The following is a 19,225-nucleotide window of genomic DNA, read 5'->3' as shown; positions in this document are numbered from 1 at the left end:
TACATGTAGAACTAATTCAGAAGGGGATAGGGTCACCTGGATGTCTCAGTCAAGTAAGTATCTGCCTTCAGCTCAGGTCATGATACCAGGGCTGGGACTGAGCCCCCATCAGGCTTCCTGCTCAGCAGGGAGCCTGCTCCTCCCTCTCCTTATGCCTGTTGCTCCCCCTGTTTGTGCTGTCATAAATAAATAAAATCTTTTTTAGAAGGGGGGAAGGGGGACATAATACCTAAGATATGAACAAAACTTCTTTATTGATCCAAAAAAAAGTATTTACTGAATTTTATATTCAAGTTTTCAATATGCTATTTGAAATAAACTATCCTTGAAAATAATTAAACCATTCAATATAATCTCTGAAACATATCAGGATGACATTATATGTGCCTTAAGTATACCAAACAACATTGGGGAGGGTATGTGCTTTGGTGAGTGCTGTGAAGTGTGTAAACCTGGAGATTCACAGACCTGTACCCCTGGGGATAAAAATATATGTTTATAAAAAATAAAAAATTTTAAAAAAAAGTATACCAAATATTTACTATCAGTAAAATAAAAACTGAAAGCATTTTTGCATCTGAAAGCCTGACATTCTGATCCACTGGATTTAGATTTTTTCCTAAGTATAATAATATAAAAAAAAATCCTTCTGAGTAACTCAACATATGAGAAGTACAACTACCTATTTATAATTGCTAACTTCCAACAATATGACTCATCAGTAAACACCAACACAATACTTTAGCAATAGTCTTATGTGGAATGACAAACAGAAAACAAAATTCTCGATAACAATGGGTCACCAAATTCTTTCGTCTAACCGTTACAATAAAAAATTTTATTAGAAAAACCTAAATATACAAACATAGTTAAACAGTTTAAAATTAAACCAAAATAAGGTATAAGACTTCCTTTTTCCTTTTTACAAAAAAGTTTCAAACATAAAAGGTTAAATTTAATTCTAAATATTTTCTTGGTTAATTGTTTTCTAATACAATTTTGGTAAATTATTTATTCAGTCGCTTCTTCAGGTTCTCAAGGTGCTCCATTTCAACATCTTGTAATGCCAGTAAAGTTGCTTTAGACAAGGAGGGATTAAATGAAATAGTCATTAGACAGCACAAATCTATTAAATCTCTCTGACACTTCTGCAAACCATCCAGGAACTTTTGGTACTGAAGAGGATCCTTTTTTAACTGTTTCATTTCTGGTACTGAAAACCCTATCAAACTAGTAAGTATTTCATCCACAAAGTCTACATCTAGATATGCAGTGCCATCGGAAATCTTTGCTGTTATACTCCAAATGCCACCAGAACTTGAAAGATTTCCAGTTAAAGTTACAATAAATGCTTTGACCTTCACTATTGTAACTTCCTTTGGTTTGCTGGCCATTAAAACAGACAAATAGATAAAGGGTGGAGAATATAAATCCATGGCAATAGAAAGGTTGGTGCTGTTCTCTGATGATCTTAAAGAACAAGTCTGTAAATGGTGATCATTTTCATTAGAAATGTGTGAACTCCTTTTTGGTAAATAATTTACCAGCTCTCCATTTGATATTGACATTTTATTATTTAAGGAATGTCCATCGGCACTACTGAAGGTTTGTTCTGTTTTATTATCTGTCTCTGAGTCTTTATTTGTAAAGTCATGGGGAAGGGGTACATTATGAACTGAAAAAATACTACTGTCTTGGTCTCCGGCAGATGGACAAGATTTGCCTTCATTAGTCATTTGTTCAGATAAATTGTTCTCATTCCAAATATTGTTTCCATTTTTGCATATCAAAGAAAAATTATCCTTAGCATTAGGTTTATGTGAAAATCTCTCTATACTTTCATCTGGGGTTCTGTTCAAAGTCAATGGCTGCAATTCTTTAGGCTTTATTTGTTCTTTCTGGACAGTTTCTTCTAAAAGCAAAGCCTCCTCCAGTGAAAAGTCATCTAATTCCCCATCACTGAAATACATAGATTGATCTGGTGCTTCCTCCTTTGGTTTTGGAGAAATAATTTGTTGTGGTTCAAAACTTGACTGCTTTGTGGGAATAGTATTTGAGGAACTACCTGTATTGAAACATCTTCTTTCTAAGGAGGTGTCACTATTTGCTATAAGTTCAACATTTTCATCAAGACTTGCCAAGAGTTCTTCATCAGAAGGTCCTAATGCAGAATCTAGAACATCTGTAATTCCAGGGATGCTCTGATTAGAATTATTTGGTATTACTGAAACTATAGGATCAGGTTCCCCAATTAATCTTGCAAGTACTTTCTCTTGGGCATATTCCTCTAAGAGAGCATCTACTTCCCCTCCCAACACCTTTACATTTTCTGGTTTCAGTAAGAGAACACCAAGACGGAAAGAAATGTTTCCATAAATCAAAATTTTTGTACCTGGGGGAAGATCACTATGAAGAGCTGGAATAGACTGATATTCCATTCCCTGCATTTGTACAATTCCATCAGTTAGCTGCAGCATCAACATTCGTGAAGGCTTTGCTTCCCAAGGTTTTGGGGTTACTTGTGTTTCAGCTGTAATTAACTCATTTGTTGTATTCTTTCCTCTCAACTTCTGTATCTGGGAATACGCAGGTTGACTGACATCAACCAATGAATTAATCTGCAGAGCAAAAAATCCATTCAGTTCTCCTTTTGGAACTTCTAAAATGCCATCAGGTAAAAGAGGATGTTCCAAATCTCTCAAATCAGTAAGAAGCCATTGCTCAAACACTTGTTTATTCATTTGTGCCTGACTCAAATTAACATTACCATTTTCTTCTTGGATCCAGTTAATACAAGCTTCCAGCCACATTAGAGGTACTTTAACATGCCATGTAGCTAAAAGCCAGGTTTCAACTCTTAATGCAATATTAGTTACACTCATTTCTTTTAAAATAAAAGAAATAATATGCATGTATTACCTGAAAACAAAAAAAAAATTATAATAGTTCAGTACATTTAAATATAGTTTCTACAATTTTCTACAATCCACAGGCATAACCACACCCATTAGATTTTTCTCTCTTTAGCATCTTAAAATTCTTTGACTTTCTACATGGCCAAAATTCAAATACCACAAGTCATCAGATACAATGAGAAAAGCAAAAGGTTTGAGACAGATATATTCAGGTTTGAAAGCGAACTGTCAAATTACAAGCTCTGTGACCTAATATAAATTTCTTAACCTCTCTAACCCAGTTTTTTCAACTGTAAAGTGTCAATACCACTAATATACATTCAAGGGTTATTTTCAAGATTATATGATTAACATTCGTGAAGCTTAATGTCAAACCTATGAAAGACAGTTGGTATATGACAGCTATTGTTTAATTAATAATCAGATTAAGTCACTTAAAAGTTAGTCCAAAAAAAGTAGTCAATAAGATTCTCTTCATATCATAATTCATATTCTATTAAAACTTTTACAACTGTGTTTGTCTGTCTAGCACTTAAATATGTGGCCCTGGGCACCTGGGTGGCTCAGTGGGTTAAGCCTCTGCCTTCAGCTCAGGTCATGACCTCAGGGCTCTCTGCTTGGCAGGGTGCCTGCTTCCTCCTCACTCTGCCTACCTCTCTGCCTACTTGTGATCTCTCTCTGTCAAATAAATAAAATCTTTAATAAATAAATAAATACATGGCCTATGATAAAAATATACAAATAACAATAGAATCTGAGCTGATGTACAGTATCTTTTTTGTTTGGCTAAATAAATCTCAACAGTCCTATACCTCTGATTCCCTCCATATAAAAGTGGTCTCAAAACACTAAATACTAATTAACCCTGTGTTCATAAGTTTATTTTTTCCTCCCACAGATGAAAATATCTAAAGTTAAAATACATAAAAGTTTTAATATGACCACAAGAAAACTTACCATTTGGAACAGGAACATAGATTTGATGACAGGATTTGGAACTGGTTGTTCAGTGGAGTCACTGTTACCTCTACTGTTCAGAAATGGCCCTGGGACAAGAAGCGGTAAGGGTTACAAGGCAAAGCTGCAGAAAGACTCACTGGTCTACTTGCATGAGTGTTAAGAGTTTGGTGGTATGGTTTTGGGAGTTCCTATTATCAATCAGGGTAGAGTGGAGGTAAAATAATAAAAACTTGAGGTTTGGAGTGAGCTAAACAGAAGCAAGGGACCATGAGAAATTTATACAGTCCCTCTTAAGTGTGTTTCCTTGTCTATATGCTTAACCTCATAGGATTACTGGTCAAAGTTTAAAAATATAGGAGAGAGGATGGCCCACAAGACACTAGCACAGGCACATATCTTGGGCAGCTGGGTCAGGTGACCCAAGGGGGTGATCCAGCTAGCCTCAGCAACCCCACCACCATGGCCAGTCAGTCACAGGGTTTACAGCAGCTTCTGTAGACTAAGAAGTGGGTACCCAGAAAGTGTCCAAGGTCCACATGCAAAAAGAAATGGAAGCTGAAGCAGGCCATAGCAGCTCAAGCAGAAATAGAATAGTACAATCTACAAAGTGAAAAAAGTGTCCAAGCTTGATGAAACTGCAGCCCTGAGATCCCATGGCAGGGGCAGTACTGAAATGGAGGAGACTCGAGAGATAATGACCATCCTTCAGACCTAATTCCAGTAAACAGGGATTAAGTCCTAGATAACCTCTTGGACTTTGAGACATCAACCAGAAATCCATAAAAAGTACCACATAAATGGACACGGGAAGAAGAAAGAAGTGCCTGTTCCAAGGCTTAGAATTTTAGATGCCTTCATGGAATATGAAATTTTAGTAAAGCTTGAATTATATCCTTGTGAAAAGGCAGTAAATTATTTCTGTATTATACAGTAGGTCCTTTCACTTTTTGGAGAATAACAAATCTACCTTCTTTGTCTGAACTTAAAACTTATCCTAGGGGTACCTGGGTGGCTCAGTGGGTTAAGCCTGTCAGGTCATTGTCTCAGGGTCCTAGGATCGAGCCCCACATTGGGCTCTTAGCTCAGCAGGGAGCCTGCTTCCCCTTCTCTCTCTGCCTGCCTCTCTGCCTACCTGTGATCTCTCACTCTTGTCAAATAAACAAATAAAATCTTTAAAAAAAAAAAAACTTATCCTCATGTACATGCAGTCTATAGCTAATAATACTGTACTTCTTACTTGAAAACTGCTACAAGAGCAAATCTTAAAAGTTCTTATCACAAGAAAAAAAATTCTGTGACTATATATGGTGATGAATGTTAACTAGACTTCTTGTGGTCATCATTCCACAATGTATACAAATATCAAATCACTATGTTGAACCACTGAAACTATTAGAATGCTATATATCAATTATACCTCAATTTTTTAATAACACCAAAAAAAAAGAACCTACCTAAAGATTTCATTTTTTTACCTTGTATTTCTTAGAAATTTAATGGGTTCCCCATCTTTTAACTCTACAACATATATATCAAGAGTGACTTTTTATTTATTAGATGTAAAATAAATGTTCTGAAAAAAGAGGGATTAAATGGGTTTTATTCCCCCTAAAGCTTTCTTGAGGTTCTGTGGCTTTATCTATGAGAAAGTAGTAAATAAATATTTGTAAACTGTGTTAAGCAGCAGACAGCCTTAAAATAGTCTTTTCTGGCTGTGGGTTAGAACAATAAGGGCATCTGGGTGGCTCAGTCAGTTGAGGACCTGACTCTTGATTTTGGCTCAGGTGGTGATCTTGTGGTCACGGGACTGAGCCCGCCTTGGGCTCCATAATGTGTGTGTAGCGCCTGCTTGGGATTCTCTCTCTCCCTCTCCCCTTGCACACATGCATGCGCGCTCTCTCTCTCTCTCTCTCTCTAAAATGCATACATACATACATACATACTAGTATAATTGTTTGGGCTGCTTTAAGTTCCTCTTAATAAAAATTACTAGATGACAGAATTCAAGAACTGGTTACATGTTATTACATGTTATTACTGGGTATACTGATAATCATTTAAAAGTTAAGACTATCATGCACAAAAATAAAACAAAACAAACAAAACAAAACAGGAGGGCCAGTATATAATCTAGTGGAGTTCAGAGTATAACTGCCAAACTGTCTCACACTTAATAAACTTTGTGACCCTAAACAAGTGATCACAATATTAATTTAACAAATGGTTACAATTTAAAGAAGTTATAGTTGTGAGTTTTACATGAATAACATTTTAAAGGAGGGGCTAAGAAGGTCATTATAATTACAGAACTCCTGAATTTTCAGAGTGAAAAAAATAAGAATACAGATATATGGTTTTTTGATTATATACAAAAAACAATATAAAATTTCAAAGGTAGGAAAGGTCCCTGGCCCATTGTGATGAAAACTGGACCCATAAAGATTGATCAAAAGACTCTTTAAGACATTTAAGACTATGGCACCCCTATTGCATCTCAGAGAGACTGCTTCTAGAGAAGGCAAAAAAAAATCTCTGGACTGAGGGATACCAGAGTACAGCTGAAATGGAGATAACATACTGAAAATAGGGGGAACATATAAATTCTTAATTCCTAAATGCTGAACAAATACTATTCTCTTCCCCTATAAAGCACCCAGAAATACCAACAACTAGGCCTATACTCTCCCAGAAAGAAGACTAGAAAATCTTTCTCTGAGAAATCTTACTACCTTAACAGAAAAGACCTAAAGATATTATTAACCCAAGAGTTTCTCCAATTAAACTGCCCATTTGAGACTGCAGACAGAGACTCAGAGTTTCAACCAGCTTTCTAGTTCTATTTCCCCTCTCTTTACTATAACAAGATACATGAGAAAAGCTTCTAACAATAAGGCACAGCAAGCAAACAAACAAAAAAAAAATGCAATGAAGCAACTATGGAGAAAGACAAGAACTTCAAAAAAGCTATCATTATTATCGTAAAAAGATAATATCTGTGTAGTAAGAAAAGGATTCTATAACAAGAAATATTTATAGGATAAAAAACAACTCTTAGAAATTTAAAAATGATAGTAAAAAACGAAAGACAGCAAAGGAAACAAAAGAGTGAAAAAGCAACCTAGAATATGGGAGAAACATTTGCAAACCATTATCTGATAAGGGATTAATATTCAGAATATATGAACTCAACTCAATAATAAAAGAAATTTTAATGGGCAAAAAACACATGTTTTTCTAAAGATAAACCAATGGCAAATAAGCATATGAAAAGATGCCCACCACTGGGGTGCCTGGGTGGGGTGCCTGGGTGGCTCAGCAGGTTAAAGCCTCTGCGTTCACCTCAGGTCATGATCCCAGAGTCCTGGGATTGAGCCCTACATGGGGCTCTCTGCATGGCAGGGAGCCTGCTTCCGCCCCACCCCACTGCCTGCCTCTCTGCTTACTTGTGATCTCTGTTAAATAAACAAATAAAATCTTTAAAAAAAAGAAAAAGAAAAAAAGAAAAGATGCCCACCATCATCATCATGACAAATGCAAATCAAAACTGCAATGAGGGGGGCGTCTGGGTGGCTCAGTGGGTTAAGCCGCTTGCTGCCTTCAGGTCAGGTCATGATCTCAGGGTCCTGGGATCAAGTCACACATCGGGCTCTCTGCTAAGGAGGGAGCCTGCTTCCCTCTCTCTCTCTCTCTCTCTGCCTGCCTCTCCGTCTACTTGTGATTTCTCTCTGTCAAATAAATAAATTAAATATTTAAAAAACAAAACAAAACTGCAATGAGGGGGCACCTGGGTGTCTCAGGGGGTTAAGCCTCTGCCTTCGGCTCAGGTCATGATCTCAGGGTCCTTGGATTGAGCCCCGCATCAGGCTCTCTGCTCAGCAGGAAGCCTGCTTCCCCCCTCTCTCTGCCGGCCTCTCTGCCTACTTGTGATCTCTCTCCCTCTCTGTCAAAGAAATAAGTAAAACCTTTAAAAACAAAAACAAAAACAAAAAAGACCTATAATGAGATACCACTTCAGACCCCTTACAATGGGCAAAACCAAAACCAAAGAAAATAACAAGTATTGGTGAGGTGTCGAGAAATTGGAACACCTACCCACTGTTGGTGGGATTATAAAATGATGCAGCAGCTACGGAAAACAGTACGGAGGTACCTCAAAAAAATGAAAAATAGAACTACTATATGATCCAGCAAACCAAGTTCTAGGTATATACCCCAAAGAATTGAAAATGGAATCTCCAAGAGGTATTTACAAACCCATATTCATTGTGGCATTATTTACAATTGACAAGATAGAGAAGCAACCTAGTTGTTCAACAACAGATGAAAAGATAAAGAAAATGTGGTACATAAGTAGGAAGGAATATTAATTGGCCTAATAAAGGGGGGGATCACATGATATGCTATAACATGCATGAACTTTAAGTACATTATGCTCAGTGAAACAAGCTAATCACAAAAGACAAACACTGCGAGTCTGCATCTCCATCTCCGCAGTGCCTGTACTTCTTGAACTATGATGGTTTCTGGGGTGGGGATAGTACACATGCTTTGTTTCTTTGCAGGGCTAGCGTCCTCCTCCTAGCAGCAGCAGGAGCTGCGGTGGCCATGCTGCTGGCACTGCAGCTGTGGGTAGTGCTCCTGGTGCTTCTTGGGTCCTGGTACTCCCATCAGTCTCTCAGTCTCTTGGTGTTGGCTGGGTCCCGTGGGCACACCACTGAGATCCTGAGGCTACTTGAGAACCTGTCCATTGCTTACTCTCCTAGACATTATCATTGCTGATACTGATGAAATGAGTGCCCATAAAATAAATTCTTTTGAACTAAATCGAGCTGACAGAGACCCCAGTACTACATTCACTGCATTCCCAGAAGCCAGAAGGTTCAGCAGTCCTTGCTCTCCACAGTGCTTGCCACCCTGTACTCCATGTGGCTCTCCTTTCCGCTGACTCACAGAATGAAGCTGGATTTGGTGTTGTGTAATGAACCAGGAACATGTGCTCCTAACTGCATATCTGCCCTTCTCTTTGGGATAGTAGGAATAAAGAAAGTAATCACTATCTATGTTGAAAGCATGAAAAGTAGAACATTTATCCCTATCCAGAAAGATTCTGTTTTACGTCTCCGATTACTTCATTTTTCAGTGGCTGGCTCTTAAAGAGAAGCATCCCAAGTTGGTGTACCTCAGGCAAATTGGTTGATGAATTTCAACTTATTCTCTAGAATTTTGCAGTCAACCATATTTAGTAGAAAAAACTACATGTTTATTCCAAAGGCTTCTGCAGATCCTCAGAATTATTGGTGGTGAAGAGTAAAAAAATGTGTAAATAATCCAGTAAGGAAAATAAAGGTGCTCTTGTAAAACAAACATTAAAGGGTACCTGGGTGGCTCAGTTGGTTAAGAGTCAGACTCAGAGGGGCGCCTGGGTGGCTCAGTGGGTTAAGCCTCTGCCTTCGGCTCAAGTCATGAACCCAGGGTCCTGGGATCGAGCCCCGCATCAGGCTCTCTGCTCAGCAGGGAGCCTGCTTCCCTTCCTCTCTCTTTGCCTGCCTCTCTGCCTACTTGTGATCTCTGTCTATCAAATAAATAAATAAAAATCTTTAAAAAAAAAAAAAGTCAGACTCAGAAATCAAAGATGACTGAAACAAATGAAGAGGGGAAAAAAAAAAAAAGAAGAGACCTGCTGTGTTGAAGACTCTTAAGGTTTCAGTTCTCCCCAGCTGATATATAGATTTAATGCAATTCCATTCAAAATCCCAGCAATCTGTTTCTCATAAAAAATGACAAGATGATTAAAAATAATTTATAAGGAAAAAATTATAAAGTAACAATAAAATTTATAAGGAAAGGCAAAGGAACTGGAATAGTCACAGTAATTTCGAAAGCAAAATACAAAGTTAAAGGACTCACACTATCTGACTTCAAGACTTGGTATAGGGCGCCTGGGTAGCTCAATGGGTTGGGCCGCTGCCTTCGGCTCAGGTCATGATCTCAGGGTCCTGGGATCGAGTCCCGCATCGGGCTCTCAGCTCAGCGGGGAGCCTGCTTCCTCCTCTCTCTCTGCCTGCCTCTCTGCCTACTTGTGATCTCTCTCTGTCAAATAAATAAATAAAATCTTTAAAAAAAAAAAAAAAGACTTGGTATAAAATTTCACAATCAAGAGCACCTGAGTGGCTCAGTGGGTTAAGCCTCTTTGGCTCAGGTTATGATCTCAGGGTCCTGGGATAGGGCTCTCTGCTCAGCCGGGAGCCTGCTTCTCCCATCACTCTACCTGCCTCTCTACCTACTTGTGATCTCTCCCTCTGTCAAATAAATAAAATATTTTTTAAAAATAAAATAAAATAAAAATAAAATTTCACAATCAGGAGAATGAGGTATTGGCAAAAGGATTAACATATAAGGGGTGCCTGGGTAGCTCAGTGGGTTAAAGCCTCTGCCTTCAGCTCGGATCATGGTCTTAGGGTCCTGGGATCGAGCTCCACATTGGGCTCTCTGCTCAGCAGGGAAACTGCTCCCCCCCCCCCACCGCCTGTCTCTCTGCCTACTTGTGATCTCTGTCAAATAAATCATATCTTTAAAAAAACAAAATAAACGGATTATCATGTAAATCAATGGAAAGAGAAGACAGCTTAGAAATAGACCCACACATAATATAACCAACTGACTTTCTACAAAGTTGCAGATTCAACTTATACAAAGTTGCAATTCAATGGAAACAGGACAGTCTTGAACAAATGGTGCTGAAACAACTGGACATTCTTTTGCAAAACATGAACCTGAACCAATACCTCATACCTTTTATAAAAATTAACTCTAAATGAATCATAGACCTAAATGTGAAAACTGCAACTATATTAAAGCTGTAAGAAAAGTTAAGAGAAAAATCTTTGTAACCTTGGTTTCTTAAAAGTTTTCCTAGGAACAACATCAAAACTATAATCAAGGGGCGCCTGGGTGGCTCAGTGGGTTGAGCCTCTGCTTCAGCTCAGGTCATGATCCCAGGGTCCTGGCATCAAGCCCCGCATCGGGTTCTCTGCTCTGCGGGGAGCCTGCTTCCTCCTCTCTCTCTCTCTGCCTTACTCTCTGCCTACTTGTGATGTCTCTCTCTCTCTCTCTCTGTCAAATAAATAAATAAATACATAAATAAAATCTTTAAAAAAAACTATAATCAAAAAAACTATCAAAAAGAAAGAAATAAACTGGACTTAAACAAATTTTTTAATTCTGCACTGTTAAAGACACTATAAAGAATATAAAGACGCGCATGCACGCACACAGACATACCACAGACTGAGAGAAATTGATAAAAGACTTCTATCCAGAATACACAAAGAATCTATACTTAAAATTCAATAAGAAAACAAACTTATTATAACATGAATAAAACATCTGAATAGGCACTTCACCAAATAAGATATGCAGATGGCAAATAAATACATTAAAAGATGCTCAATATTATCAGACCTTAAGGAAATGCATAATTAAAATCACAGTGTGGCACTACACATCTATTAGCATAGCTAAAATAAAAAATAGCTGAGAACACCAAATATCAGAATTTTCATACATTGCTGGTAGGAATACAAAATGGCACAGCCACTTTGGAAAACAGATACACAGTTTCTTAGAAAGAAAAACATAAACTTAACAACCCAACAATTGCATTACCAAGCAATTACTCCAGAGAAATGAAAACCTACACTAATTAAAAACCTTTTCTATGAATGCTTATAGTAGCTTTACTCATAATCGCCAAAAACAAGCCAGATGTCCTTCAACTGGTGAATGGATAAATAAATTATGGTACTTCATTATAATGGAACAGCATTTAGTAATAAAAATGAATGAACTACTAACAGAAACAAAAACCTGGGTGAATGCTACTAGAATATAACTCTCCCAAAATTCATATGTTGAAATCCTAATGCCCAATGTGATGGTGTTAGGAGTAGGACTTTTGGGATATGCTTAGATGATGAGGTGGGAACTCTGATGAAAGAGATTATGGCTTTTATAAGAAACCCCACCACCATCATCACCACCAACTCAGAGCTACCTTGGGAGATTACAGTGAAAAGATGGCCATCCACGAACACAGAAATAGGTCCTCCTCACCAAACACTGAAACTGCTGACATCCTGATCTTGGACTTACCAGCCTCTATGAAGTAAATTTCTGTTGTTTCTAAGCCACCCAAGGTATTTTGTTACGGCAGCTTGAACTAGACTAAGACAAATGTCAATTGTAGTATTTGAAGTGAAAGAGGCCAGACAAGACAAAGACTGCAAAATTCCATTTACATGACATTCTAGAAAAAGCAAAATTAGCAATGAAAACCAGTTCAATGGTTGCCAATATAAGAGGGACTGACTACAGGAGCATAAGGAAATTGGGGAGGAGGGGATGATGAAACTCTTCTATATCATGATGGTGGTGGTAATAGTGACACAGCTGTGTTTGCTAAAACACAAAGAGCTATACACCAAGAAAACCATGAATGTTACTGTATATAAATTATATCTCAATAAAAAAACTGAAGGTTAACATCAAAAGAACAGATATGTCATAATTTCCAAACTAGCTAAGGAAAACAAATAAAGAAAACAACCCAAAAGAAGGCACAAAGCAACGGCCAACTACTATAAATAGAAACAATAAAATGGTAGAAACATGTCTAAATAGATCAGCAATCATAATGAATATAGATTAACTCACCTGTTAAGAGATAGATACTCTCAAAATGAATAAACCAAACCCAGCTGTATGGTTAAAAGATAGACCTAAAACAAAAATAACATCAAATATGAAATTAATTAAAAGCATGTTAAAACTTCCAAGCAAGATTCCAAGAAACCATAGTTTAGTGACATTTTATCCTCAAGACTAAAAGATCTGTACAGTTGACTCCTAAACACAGGTTTGAACTGCACAGGCCCACTTTTATGCAGATTTTTTTTCAATAATTATAGTACTGTAAATGTACTTCTCTTATGATTTTCTTAGTATTTTTACCGTCTTCCTTTATTGTAAGAATACAATATATATGGGAGCCTGGGTGGCTCTGTCAGTTAAGTGTCTGCCTTTGGCTAAGGTCAAGATCTCAGGGTCCTGGGATCTGGCCCCATGACAGGCTCCCTACTCAGTGAGGTGCCTGCTTCTCCCGCTCCCTCTTCTCCACCTCACCTACACCTCTCCTCATGCTCTCTCTCTCCATCTCAGATAAAGAAAATGTAAAAAAAAAAAAAAAAAAAATACAGTATGTAGTACATGTAACACAAAATATGTGCTAATTGCCTACTTATGTTATCAGCAAAGCTTCTGATCAATAGTAAGCTATTATTAGTTACATGAGTCAAAAGTTATAAGGGGGGCGCCTGGGTGGCTCAGTGGGTTAAGCCGCTGCCTTCGGCTCAGGTCATGATCTCAGGGTCCTGGGATCGAGTCCCGCATCGGGCTCTCTGCTCGGCGGGGAGCCTGCTTCCTCCTCTCTCTCTCTCTGCCTGCCTCTCTGCCTACTTGTGATCTCTCTCTGTCAAATGAATAAATAAAATCTTTAAAAAAAAAAAAAGTTATAAGGGGATTTTCAACAACGTGGGGTCAGCATCCCTAACCCCAGCTCTGTTCAAGGGTCAATTGTACTTACATAACCTAAGATTACAAAGTGCTGTTTTACTGCATCTGTTGTCATTTTTTTAATCTCAAAAATTAAGCCAGATCCATGGCTCCTAGGTGTGTTCATTCAGTAAGTTACCTATATTCTTTACTAAAATGTAAATCCATTAGCAGATGGACCTAGTATAATTTGCAAAGGTGTGGTAGGAATATAATGACAGTCATTAAGTAAACGGAAATTAGGACAAAGCGTACTTTCAGTTGAATTATAAACTGTTTAAGTAAATTATCAAGTGTAAATGCCACAATTACAATTAAGTTGTTGCAGAATGTTCTGTACTATAAATCACTCTGGATACAGTATATATACCTAAAATTATGACATGCAGCCACATAAATACAAATGTTACTTTCTAGCTGTATCTGTTAAATACTAGGAGACAACACCATGGATACTTCTAGGAGGAGAAAGGAACAAATGAGAAAGGAAGAAAGATCAACTGTGAATTGAAAAGGTCAAGGCTAGACAGAAAATGAAATAAACGAGGATGAGTTTCAGAGATACCCATCCTATATCCCAGCAGGTACAGCTGTATAAACAGAGATGGAGATAAGGGTTTGCTGAAAATAAAAACAAAACTTTTTATCTGTAAGATTTTTAGCTTTTTTCAAAATACTTGTACATCTGTAAATTACACCTAAACCTCAAAATAGTAACATGAAAGAATAAGTATTGTCATCTATTTAAGATAATAAAACTAAGGTTTGAAGATTAAAACATAAAGATCATATGTAGTAACAGACCCAGGACTGGAACGTAAGTTCTTCTAATATCCATTCCTAGGCCTTCGGCTAGATCCTGCAGACTTCTCTGAAAAGAGGAAGTATAGCCAGTCCCTCATTTGCATACAAAACCCACTTACATACAAAAGGCAATCATAAAAAGTCATTCTACAAGAGCACTACACTGCTATTATAATGAACAGACTTTTCTCAGATCTCATTTAAATAAGCTCATCTAGTGCATTCTAAATTATTTCATTTGCAATGTCAAGTGAAAGAAAAACTTAACATCACCCACTGCATCTATCTGTAACAGCTTCAAAACAACAGTGCCACGTTAATTACTACTTTTCCTCTGCTATAACTCTGCAAAAATACCACATAAAACAATTTCAAATTTTTTAAAAATTACAAACAAATATTTTAAAACATTTATCCTTTTTTTTTTCCTTTACTTCAAACATGCACTTCCTTATTATTGCTGTTAACATGACAAGTAACAACTCCTTTCCAATGACAGTTGGGACAAATTCTGAGAAACACTGCTCAGTGAAGCACAACTAAATTGTTTCTATTAATGTTTGGCAGTCCTAATTAGTAATTCTCTCCAAGTGCTATCTTCTAGGATTTAAATCTCCACTTCTCAAGCTAACTGAGATAGTATAATTTTATGATGTTACCATAAGTAGGCAAAGGAAAAAACTCTGACTAAAACCCCAAAAGATAACCAAGACATATTTAAAACACAAGTAAATGTGATAAAAGATACTTAACATTGGGCCAAGCACTCAAATATAGCTAATTTCAAATATTTTACCAAAACAGTCAAGAACTTTGGGGGAGGGGCATCTGGGTGGCTCAGGTCATGATCCCAGGGTCCTGGGATTGAGCCCTGCATAAGGCTCTCTGCTCAGCAGGGAGCCTGCTTCCTTCTCTATCTGCCTGCCTCTCTGACTACCTGTGATCTCTGTCAAATAAATAAATAAAATCTTAAAAAAAAAAAAGAACTTTGGGGGAAAAAAATGACTACTAAATGAACATTGTTACACAAAATTCTTCATTTAAAAGCAAATTAAGTGTAGGGTTATACTGATCAGAGTATACTGCAGAGTATACCCCCCACAACTGCATGTTATAACAAATAGAATAAAAAGATGATTCTATATATATAAAATGGGTTTTCTTCTGCAGGTTAGAAAGAAAATTTTATTTTAAAATTTAACCAAATGGAGGGACACCTGGGTGGTGTCAGTGCTAACAGTCGGTTAAGCATCTGCCTTCAGTTCTGGTCATAATCCCAGGGTCCTGAGATCTAGTCCCACATCAGGCTCCTTGCTCAACAGGGAACCTGCTTCGCCCTCTGCCTGCCATTCCCCATGCTTGTGCACTCTCTCTTTCTCTCTCTGACAAATAAATAAATAAAATATTTTTTAAAAATAAATAAACATTTGATTAAATGGAAAAGGTATTATCACATGAGATCTGTATTTATTATGAAGTTCAAGACTGGGTTTCAATAACCAAGTCCCTTAATAATTTAATAAACTGTATTACCTGCATCTACTCCTGAGAATTCTTAAGGTTTTCCTTCCTCTCTTTCTGGAGAAATTGAGCAATCACAGTCACTGCAGGCAGAAATAACTTACAGGGGAGGTGTGAGCTGGAGAGCACTATTTCCCAACTGCTCATACAAAATGAACAGCCCGATTCTCATGAACATCACTGCCCAAGAAAAGAAAAAAAATATAGAAATGTTTTTTAAATTGAACATTAAGAAATGTTCGTACCATCACTTCTTTTACTCTCCAAAATGAATCTTAAGAAAACAAGGAGGACAAAGATCTATGCACCCAAAGTGTTTATCACTGCTTGTATGTATAGTATGGAAAAAAAAGAGAAACAAACTAAATGTTCAACAACGGTGGCGGGGGTAGATTACACTACATTGGATCCATGAAATGAAAGGTTATGGTCTTTAAAAAAAATTCCTAAAACCCTATTTAATAACATGAAAATATGTTCACATTTTACTTTGTTAGGAAAAAGGCCAGATACAAAATTACACACATCTTAATCCCCATTAATTTCATAATCATGAAAAAAATGTTTTCTAAAAAACTGATTTTATACACACAAAAATTAACAAGATAATCTACACTTAAATTTCTTGACTGCAGGAACCGACCAGGAAAGAATTAAGTAGGAAAATCCTATCATTCACCACAAAGACACACAGACATGGTGGATTTGTAAGTTAGTTTTCAATAAGCCTTACCTATTCCATTTCTAAAAAACTGAACAAATGGTAAAAGTACCATCCTTTTGGACATTGTATGTGGCATTCAACAAACAGCTGAGATTTAAAAGCATTAACAAATATTGAAATCATAATCATTCCATGTTCACACTAGCTTTATCTAAAAGTGTGTCGTAACTCATTGAGAATAACTTCAAAATTCTGAGACAGAATTCTCTGAAAATTAGAGGGGAAAGTTATATTTAATGACTGAAATTAGAACAAAGTTATCAGTAGGGCTGTTTATGGATCCCCCATAACCTATTATAAGGAAAAAACAGAAAAAGGTTTAGGAGCTTGAATCCCACCTCTGCTATGTAACTTCAGACACATTCTTTAACTTCTCAATCTTAATTTTCTTATCCATAAAACAAAGATAACCATAACTTACTCACAGAACTATAATAAGCATTAAACTGCCAGTACAAGGTAGGACACATAGTTTGGAACTCAGGAAATAGTAGTTATATTTTGAAACATCCAGCTGGCTAGTGTGCAATCTCAATTACGTTAGCTTATCTAAAGTTAAGTAAATACTAGCTCTAAATTCACTGAGAGTTCAAAATGACCATAAAATTAATTATACAAGACAGGAGCCACTAAATGTATTCATCAGGTTGGCAAGTCCTTGAATAAGCAAAAGTGCAATTTGATAGTTTAGCTGAAAACAACAGATGAAAAATATGTTGAAAAGATAGACTTTCCTGTTATTTAAAGAGTAACCCTAAAAAAGTAAATTAAAGGAAGAAACACATGGAAAAAGGAAAAAGAAAAATAAAAAACCACCCTATCAGCCCTGGCATCTAAAAAAAGGTCATAACTGCTTTCACCAGTTAAGGTCCAGTCAGAAGAATGCAAAACTGGAAGGAGGAAGTTCTTAGATAGGGCTGTTTACTTTGTATTCCTTCTCTACCCTTTAACAAGGTAGAAAGCGATGGCTATACCAGAAGTACTAGCTTGAAAGAAAGCAGTAGCAGTACAATATCCCATATGTGCCTGTTAGTGTTAGTAAAATGTCTCATGTTTTAAACAGCAATTAAATGTTCCAAATCCGGACTTGCATATTAAATCTCTATAATCCAAGTATTCCCTCTTACCTACAGGCATCAATTCTTGGTTGAATATTTAATAAAGACCTCAACCATGTAACACAGAACCAAAACATAAACTAAGCTTTACCTCCTAACAAGACTCTTGATGAGATACACTCTTCATGGAGGGGGACATTCGCCAAAAATTACATTATCACTTAAAGGCACCTACAAACTCCACAATCCCAGGTGCTATGCTCTACGAGTATTTAACTCTCCTAGGCAGTAAATGTTCACGCTTCCTGAAGTCTTCAGTTCCCTCGAACAAGAGTTTCTTCCTAATTAGGCAAGTAAAATATAATGGATGAACGCAATCATACAATAAACGATGCTGGTTACATCCATTTTCTGAATTATTCAAGTTGCAATAGGATGAATCAGCACAAATTCATCACTACAAGATATATTATGTGTGTGTGTTGTGCTAATGGTGGACTTCGCTTTCTATGTAAATTGTAACATCTTTATGCTTCAAACACGTTTCTAGGGGTGTGAGCGCAGGCTAGAGGGTCGAAGAGGAAGGACCTGGATACGGGCTACTACCAGGCCAGGCGCTTTCCCAGGGTCGTCACCGATTCGAAGCGACCTTAAGGGCCTTAACAAAAGAAATCATCAAAGCTTGGCACAAGGGCCTCTGAAGGAACCGAACGCAAAGCAAGTACAAACTTGATCGCGCTACAGCAGTAAGGTATTTGAGGACGAGGTTTGGGGTCTGTTTTCAGCACTGCCGAATACCGACTCACTCGGTCGGAGCTTCAGACAGCTGAATGAACAGAACGCGGACGTCTACAACTTGTGCGATTTGCATTCATTTGAGGAGACTGAATGCAACACTTTCGGAAAATTTTTCACAGATAAAATGCAGCGACAACACTACAAGGCACTCTTCTCCTAGGCCCCATTAACAAAAATGGGGGTGAGGAGGGGGGAGAAGAAGAAAAAGAGACCAAAAAAAAAAGAGTAGTCTCCTCAGAACGCCGGTGAAGACGCTTGGGATCTCCAGGAAGCGCCGGCTGAGGGTCGGAAACAAGGGGTACAGTTCTCTAGGCTCCGAGACGGACCCGCCACAGGCCAGCGGACCGGCCCGCGTTTCCCGGGATCCTGCCCGAGCCGACGGAGGATGGCGGGCTGCAAATTGCCAGCTGCGCCCCGAACGCGGGCCGCGCCTGATGGGCGCCGCCACCCGTTACAAACAGCGGGTTTCCCCGCCGGGCTGCACTCACCGACGCGCAGCTCGCCCCGTAGGCCCGGCGGGAAGCGAGGTGGGGCGAGAGGGAGACGCGAGTTGTGGACTGAGGAAACGGGGTATTCCTTTGGACCTAGCACCAACCTGGGCGTCCCGCCTTCCCTCGCGCAACAGCGGTTCCTGGGCCACGCGACTGTAAGAACGGGAACCGCCCCGCTGCGCGCCCTAATCCTTTTTTTTTTTTTTTTTTTTGCCTCTTCCCGCCCGATTTCCCGCGCGCTGACGCCCCTCCTCCAAACCTAACCTAAAAGACTCTCTCGGCCCTGAAAACGCCCCTTCCCCGCCCCCTCCCCGTGCGCGTGAACGGGGTAGCCTTCAGTTCTCG

At 38.1% G+C, this 19,225-nt stretch overlaps 1 protein-coding gene and 1 pseudogene across 9 annotated transcripts; one reads left to right on the top strand and one right to left on the bottom strand.

The window, feature by feature from the left end:
* Positions 1-807: 807 nt before the first annotated feature.
* RMI1 (RecQ mediated genome instability 1) lies at positions 808-19,153 on the bottom strand. 9 transcript variants are annotated; one of them, XM_045086073.1, is made up of 6 exons: positions 18,878-19,153; positions 15,822-15,989; positions 14,289-14,355; positions 12,588-12,652; positions 3,873-3,961; positions 808-2,919 (listed from the first exon to the last, which is right to left on the bottom strand). In XM_045086073.1, exon 6 carries the CDS (start codon positions 2,910-2,912, stop codon positions 1,008-1,010), a length of 1,905 nt encoding a protein of 634 aa, XP_044942008.1. In that variant the 5' UTR covers positions 2,913-2,919; positions 3,873-3,961; positions 12,588-12,652; positions 14,289-14,355; positions 15,822-15,989; positions 18,878-19,153; the 3' UTR covers positions 808-1,007. The 9 variants fall into 9 exon arrangements, with proteins under 9 accessions (XP_044942008.1, XP_004774154.1, XP_004774149.1 ...); XM_004774097.3 differs by lacking the exon at positions 14,289-14,355 and having other exon boundaries at positions 808-2,182; positions 2,393-2,919; XM_004774092.3 differs by lacking the exon at positions 14,289-14,355.
* On the top strand, positions 7,990-9,072 carry LOC101684226 (annotated as a pseudogene).
* Positions 19,154-19,225: the final 72 nt, after the last annotated feature.

The sequence above is a fragment of the Mustela putorius genome, unplaced genomic scaffold (genome assembly GCF_011764305.1).
Source record: "Mustela putorius furo isolate JIRA1106 unplaced genomic scaffold, ASM1176430v1.1 tig00000876_pilon_pilon_pilon, whole genome shotgun sequence".
Classification (NCBI taxonomy): Eukaryota; Metazoa; Chordata; class Mammalia; order Carnivora; family Mustelidae; genus Mustela; species Mustela putorius.
Note: the sequence above shows the minus strand (reverse complement) of the source record. Positions and strands in the feature narration are given on the sequence as shown.

What these genes read in the sequence shown, in the direction of transcription:
- RMI1 (XM_045086073.1), bottom strand. Translation starts at nt 2,912, where the DNA reads ATGCATATTATTTCTTTTATTTTAAAAGAAATGAGTGTAACTAATATT.